This window comes from Chiloscyllium punctatum, chromosome 18 (genome assembly GCF_047496795.1).
Source record: "Chiloscyllium punctatum isolate Juve2018m chromosome 18, sChiPun1.3, whole genome shotgun sequence".
Classification (NCBI taxonomy): Eukaryota; Metazoa; Chordata; class Chondrichthyes; order Orectolobiformes; family Hemiscylliidae; genus Chiloscyllium; species Chiloscyllium punctatum.
In genome coordinates this window covers 92,491,412-92,498,883 of record NC_092756.1, presented here as the reverse complement: position 1 = coordinate 92,498,883, position 7,472 = coordinate 92,491,412, and the positions used below count along the sequence as shown (strand labels likewise).

At 46.3% G+C, this 7,472-nt stretch overlaps 1 protein-coding gene across 1 annotated transcript in view; it reads right to left on the bottom strand.

Moving 5' to 3' along the window:
• LOC140489333 (putative uncharacterized protein C19orf81) overlaps window positions 1–7,472 on the bottom strand; it is a 31,182-nt gene continuing 23,710 nt past the window's right edge. The window contains exons 2-4 of the mRNA XM_072588771.1: window positions 7,316–7,436; window positions 3,310–3,449; window positions 1–246 (exon numbers count right to left, since the gene is read on the bottom strand). Coding sequence (XP_072444872.1) covers window positions 42–246; window positions 3,310–3,449; window positions 7,316–7,436 — 466 coding nt within the window. The 3' untranslated portion in view covers window positions 1–41. The remainder of the gene's footprint in view (window positions 247–3,309; window positions 3,450–7,315; window positions 7,437–7,472) is intronic.

Here is a 7,472-nt window from a genome sequence, read left to right as displayed (position 1 = left end):
GTCAGCGACCACCCTCCCCAAGCCCAGAGTCACTCTGGTGTCTATCTGGATTTCACACCCAGATTTGCTGTCTCATTGAGTGTCTCCAGAACTTTCTTCTGTGCCATCGCCCTGCGGAGGTGAAGTTTGTAGTCCTCCATCAAGAGGTCATCGTAACGCTGCACTGCCATGTACATCTTCTTAATGACCAGTCCAGAATTGAGGAACAAACTTCTCGTTTGGAAATCCGAAATATTTATCAGCCACCTGAAATCAGGGAAAGGAGAACGTTAATTCCCATTCCATGTTACTCGACCTCAGGGCATTCCAAAGCACTTTGCAGCACATCGAGTGCCTTTTAAAGTGTAGTCAATGCTGTTGTGTAGGAAATGCATTTTCACAGTTAGCTCCCACGATCAACAATCGAGTAGTGACCAAGTCATTAGTTTTGGTGGTCTTTGAATGTTCTCCTCTAAGGTTCTCTGGCATTCCCTCCCCTGGAAACTGACCGATATCCCTGCTTCGGAAGTATTCAGTGGGAAAATGCAGTGTGGAATGCTGCCTATGGATTTTGAGACTTTGTCTTAGGGTCAAAAGTGGGAAGGATGGGGAGTGGGGGGGGGTCAGAAATTGATACTGTGTGGGGGACAACAATCAGCCCAGTTGGTGAATTACTGGAGAGGACTGCCTTACTGCCAGAGGTAGCCTCACTGAAGAGGCTATGACTTTAACTGACTCATTAAGCTTCCCATTCTAAAAAGGCTGAACAGGTTAGGCCCTTTTCCACTGGAGTTTTAGAAGAATGAGAGGACATCTAATGAGAGTCCAAAGACGTGCAGGTTAGGTGGATTGTCCATGCTACATTGCCCATAGTGTCCATGGATGTGCAGGCTAGGTGAGTGAGCCATGGGAAATGCAGGGGTTACAGGGATAGGATAGGGGTGTGAGTCTGGGTGGGATGCTCTTCGGAGGGTCGATGTGGACTCGATGGGCCTGCAGAGATTCTATCTTATTGCAACATGCAAAAGGGAACTGGATAGAGTGGATATTAGAAGATGTTTCCTTTAGCAGGGAGACTAAAAGCAGGGACACAGTTTAAGAGATGAGAACTCCTTTCTCTGAGGGCTGTGGTCTGGGAATTGAACTCTCTTCCTCAGATGGACATGAAGCCTGGGTCTTTACATTTATTACAGACTGAGATTTTTGATTGAAGTTTTGTTTTATTTCATCATGGGATGTGGACATCACTGGCTGGGTCTAATTACCCAGAGCGCTGTGGGTCTGGACTCGAGTATTGGCCAGACCGGGTAAAGACAGAAGATTTCCTTCCCTAAAGGACATTAGTGACCCAGATGGGGTTTTACGACAATCTGCACTGGTCGCCATTGAGCAAGCTTTTTATTCCAAATTTTAAAAAAATTATCAAGTTCAAATCTCACCCTCTGCCACAGTGGGATTCAAACCCATGTCACCTTAACATTGACCTGGGGTTCTGGATTACTAGTCCAGTGGCATTACCACCAGAACTCCATCTCCCTCTTATGGGGAGGAGGTGGGGACAGACAGGCAAGTGGAACTGAGACCAGAACCTGATCTCATTGAATGAGGTGTAGAGGGGAGGAATGCGGGACAAACTGAATAGCCTACGTTGGCTCTTACATTCCTAAGCCCTATGATCCTGTGTTGCTGACAAGAAACCAAGGTGTGTATCACCTTGCAGCCATGGTGTTAAACATCCTTAGGTACCAATACAGAATACATCCCAGTGAGGATGTCTTTCCTTTTCTCTAATGGGTAGCTCAGACAAGAAGTAACTTAAAGAGCTGACCTGTTCTTGCAAATAGATTAGATTACATTAGATTACTTACAGTGTGGAAACAGGCCCTTCGGCCCAACAAGTCCACACCGCCCCGCCAAAGCGTAACCCACCCATACCCCTACATGTACATCTACCCCTTACCTAACACTACGGGCAATTTAGCATGGCCAATTCACCTGACCTGCACATCTTTGGACTGTGGGAGGAAACCGGAGCACCTGGAGGAAACCCACGCAGACACGGGGAGAACATGCAAACTCCACAGTCAGTCGCCTGAGGCGGGAATTGAACCCGGGTCTCCGGCGCTGTGAGGCAGCAGTGCTAACTGCTGTGCCATCGTGCCGCCCAATAGTTAAGTCTGTGTTCGAAATGACTTTGCCATAAAATGCACTTGACCGGGGTGGGGAAGACACTTACTTGAGGGGCTGCTTTACAAAGCTTCATACAGTCTGTCCAGTGACTTAGATTAAACTGACCCGTCAGACCCTACAAATGTTCTTTAATCAACCGGTCCAGAGATTTAGTACACAGACAGAATGATTTGGAGATGCCGGTGTTGGACTGGGGTGTACAAAGTTAAAAATCACACAATACCCGGTTATAGTCCATCAGGTTTAATTGGAAACAATACCTTTCGGAGTGATGCTCCTTCATCAGGTGATTATCCCTGATGAAGGTGCAGCGCTCTGAAAGCTAGTGCTTCCAATTAATCCTGTTGGACTATAACCTGGTGTTGTGATCTTTTAACTCTGGAGAAAGTGGGTCTTGAATCCAGGCCTCTGGCTCAGAGGTAGAGGCATTATCACCGCACCACAAGAGCTCTCTGTCATAGCCTGTTGGCTGAAATCAAATGGAAGCTGTTGTTCTTCATGGTGTGAAGGTAAAAAATCTGATACATACCAAGAATATAGAACAGAAACTCAAACAGGGATGTTGCTCTTTGCTTTAACAAGAGAGTAGCTGGTATATCCAACAGTTGAGCTACTTTCTCAGGACAGAGAGGGAGTGGGTCATGGAAGGGGTCATGGAATGAATTGAATGGGAGATCATTACCCCTTTGGAGATAGGGAATTGTAGAGGGAATGGGGAGCAGGGCTGGGTGGCAACAGTGTGAATCCTGAGCTCCAGTCATTCTTCAACACTCCAAGTGGCCTGCGCAACAAGTAATAACCTTTTCCTTCCAATGCCCACACCCCACCACATCCCTAACAAACCCATTATCTGGTTATTCAACTACCAAGGCTTCGTGGTCCCGCACAATTGTCCTTCTGCAGGTGCCCTCAGAGTGCCATCGTTTACCCGTTTCGCACGTGAGAGCCATGCTTGAGATGGGGTAAGGGCAGCCTCACCCACCTCACGAACATCCCTTTCACCCACTCCCTAGTCTCCTCCCCATCCAAACCAAAGCTTTGTGCTGACACCTGAGCCGCCTTGGAAAGGTGTCAAGTGGTGGTAGTGGCCTCCATCCTCACCCCAATATCCCTCATCCCAGCCCTATCCTTCCACCTTACCTGTTCTTCAGGCCTGACGATCCACAGATGACATTCACGTTTTCGAACTGGATGCTGGTGATTTTCCCGAGCGCAAAGGCATTAGGAAGGATACTCTCCGCTGCTGTCATGATGTCCTGGTGTGTCAGATCCAAGTCAGGCTGGAAGGAACAGGGTGAGCAATGAGCAAGGCCTCACCCTCAGTTTCCAGTGGTTGCCAACTCATGTTTGGCCATATTTCATCACGCAACTTCCTGCCCATTCCCAACTCTCCCTCCAGCTGGACACCCAACAGATTCTCTGTTCCCTGAACAGATGATTTTTGACCTGTGATCAAAAGGAGTCTCTTTATCCGCCTTCAATAATTTTATGAATAGAATGGAAAATAAGCACATTTTTTAATGGTCTTTTAAGTTTTCTCTTGCAAGTCGGGCTCCTGGGAGATTACCCTCTGATTCTTGGCATCCTCAGGGGCAATCCTGGGAAATTAGCAACCTGAGACTGGCCTGGAACACTTGACAGATGTCAAGTCCCATCTTGGCTCTTTCCAACAGGGAAGACTGCTCTTGCCAAACAACCCTAGAGGCTACACCATGATATGGTAGGGAGCAGTCCAGACTCAGAGGCAGAAAGTTGTGCATTCAGGTCCCATGGCAGAGATCTGAGGATTGAATCCAGCACTGAGGGAATGCTGCACTGTCAGAGATGCCATCTTTCAAATAGAACAGTACACTGTGGGCGCGTCTGTTCCATCAGGCAGTTCTGAAAGATTCGCCTGACATTATACAAAGCAGGGGAGTTCTTCCAAGTGTCCTAAAACAGATATTTATCCTTCAAACTATACCACCCCAAAAAGAAGCAGAGGATCTGGTCATTATCACGTCACTGTTTGTGGGACTTGCTGCCAAGTTTTAACAATGCTGACACTTTAGTGATGTATTTAATTGGCCAGAAGGTATCTTGAGATTGTGAAAGGCACTGTATCATAGTTTTTCCATCGTGCCTTGTAAATGAAGTTAAACAGTCATGGCTGCAAGTGGACATAAGCAGTCTGGGTGTACTAACGCCACAGTGATACAGCTCCCGGCTTATCTGAGGCATGGGCTCCATCCGGGGCAACACAGTTCATATCAGAAACCTGGCCAGCATGGTGCTGAGGACGGGTTGGCTCGAGTTTCCATTCCCAACCAGCCCTGTCATGCCTCTGGACCATGTGGAGGAAGCAATGGAGAGGCAAAGGTGAATGCACCTGACCATCCCAGTCCCCCATGGTCGAACAGCTCATGCCATCCACTGACTGAGATGATGTCGGTGTGGAAGGGGTACCAGACAGTGCTGTGGATGTGTGGCCCAGCCTAACTCCAGGACAAGAGGGAAGAGTTGAAACAAAGGAAAGCAGCTAATATAACAAAGAGCTGTTGGATGCTGGAAATCTGAAACAAAAGCAGGAATTACTGGAGAAACTCAGGAGGTCTGGCAGCACCTGTGGACAGAAAGCAGATTTAATGTTACGAATCCAATAATCTTTCTTCAGAAATGGTCACTCTGCTTTCTGTCCATAGATGCTGCCAGAGCTCCTGAGTTTCTCCAGTAATTCCTGCTGTTGTTTCAGATTTCCAGCATCCAACAGCTCTTTGTTTTATTTTAATCATTTTTTTTGTGACTGCTTTATTTTTTCTGAATTATAAGTGTGAATAGTCAACAAAGCAGAAACTACATCCACATTTCCACCTTTCCCCTAATGATAGGAATTCCACGGATAATTAGCACTTAAAATGGCAATTAACTCTCATCAACCTGACTGTTTACTAACAGCAGTGAGTGTGTTGTTGTTTAGTCACTGCTGGGGGGGGTTCCCAGAGCTGACTTCCTGCAATGTTGATACAACTGAACTGAGTGCCCTAAGCTGGGACACTCTGCAGGGTTTGTCAACTCTCCTCTTTTAAACTGAAAGTAAAATTCCCTCAACACTATCCCCATCAAACACTCCCAGGATAGGTACGGTGTAGGGCTAGGCAAAAGTGAGTACTGTAGATGCTGGAGATCAGAGTCGAGAATGTGGTGCTGGAAAAGCACAGCAGGTCAGGCAGCATCCGAGGAGCAGGAAAATTGACATTTCAGGCAAAAGCCCTTCATCAGGGAAGTGTAGGGCTAGACACACAGTAAAGCTCTCTCTACTCTTTTAGAACTGAAATTAAAGTTCCTCATACATTTTAACCTGAAAGTAAAGCCCATGCTACACAGCCCCCATCCAATATCCCCAAGACAGGCAGAGCTGGGTTAGATATAAAGTAGAGCGCTCTCTATTTTTTTAAACTGAAAGCAAAACTACCTCTACACTGTCCCCATCAAACCCTGAGTTGCCAACTCTAACCACACCGACTCCTGGAGATTTCATCATATAACCCCCAGTCCCTGCCCAACCTCCTTACTCCATATGACCCTGCTTTACATAATCCTGATGTGGTGGTGCCACAATCCTGTCATTGGCCACCTAACTGGTCCATCATCTTCGTGCCTGCCTTCCCATTCGGAAGGTGAACCACAACCTGATTGGCTTGACACTTGACGGTCAATCAAACCTCCTTTATCTTTCCACCTTAGCTTCCAATAATTACAGCAGTCAACAGACAGGAATCGCAAAGAAAATTAAACTAAAAGCACACATTTTTCAAATCACATTCTCTAAAACTTGCAGCAAAATTCAACTGTTCTTGAATCTGGCCGAAAAGAGCGACAACTTTCTGAAGCTAAAACAGAAATGGTTGGAGAAACTCAGCAGCTTTGGCAGTGTTTTGTAGAGAGAGAGAGAAACGGAGTTAACTGAAGTTCTGAAGAAGGGTCACTGAATCTGAAATGTTAATTCTGTTTCTCTCTCCATGTATGCTGCCGGATCTGCTGAGTTTCTCCAGCAATTTCTGTTTTCGCTTCAGATATCCAGTGTCTGCTGGATTTTATTTTCTGTTTCTGAATCTTTTTGTCTTGTGCTTGATCAGGATAGATGCAAGAATGCAACATTTCAAATCAGCTCGACCATTCATAGGATAATGAGTACGGTTTGCAGATAGGTTCGCAAGTTGACTCTGGTTGGTCGAGACCTTGCTGTGGAGAAAATTCCTGCAATTCTGTCCTTAAAGCTTTAGTACCACGGAAGGGTTGGAAACATAGGTCCCCATTGGTGTGTCTGAGCTCTCCCTCTGTCTACAGGACTGAGCTGTCGGCATTCTCAAGGGTAAATCGGGAACATTGCCCCTCTGACAGCGAAAGCAAGCAGAAAACATGCTTTGAACGGTTCGAGTGCGGAGACATTTCTGCTCCTCGGATGCTGCCTGACGTGCTGTGCTTTTCCAGCACCACTCTAATCCTGCTTCAAGTTTAGACTGGGGACGCCAGATATGTACACCTTGTACAAGATTAAGACAGGTTTAGAAAAGTTAGATAAAGAAATGATATGAGAGAGGTAGATTCTTGATCATCATATGGGAAAAGATATGCAGGTCATGGCCGTTCACGGTAGGGGATCCAGCATTATGGAGAAATTGCAGGAAGGTGGACGTGAGGAATGTTGGATCAGCCACAATCCTTTTGAATGGAGGAGCAGACTCAAAGGGGCCAAACAGCCAACTCCTCTTCTTATTTCTTATGGTCTTAAAAGGTATTCCAATAACAGCTTTAAAGTGTTCAGCTGAGACAGGAGGAATGTGAAGGAGGTTTTATAAAACAGTGAGTGGTAATGACCAGGAGCTCCTTTCCCACAAGGATGGTTGAAACAAGATGGGATGGGAAATGAGGGGAAAATAAACATGCAAGGGGACAGGACAGAGCACTGAACTTCTAAGGAGGGGTTCCGAACGTTGCTGTCAGACAGACGGAGGGGGGGGGGGGGGGGGGGGAAGGAGAATGAAAACACTATTTCAGAGAAACGTAAAGAAACAGGAGATGACAAAACGAAGGTGACTTCATGATGCAAGATGGAGTCGCGAGGTCCCTGAAGACCAGAGTAACTGAGAGAGGAATGAGTATTTACCGGGCATTCCACACAAATGGTCAACGGCTGTGACTGAGGTGTATCCTGAAACTTTCGAATTCCTGGCATTTCCGTATCCAGAGATTCGTATTTGGAAATGAATTGCTTCAAATGTTTCTTCCTATTGTAGGCACCACAAAATACAATATTGTAAAAT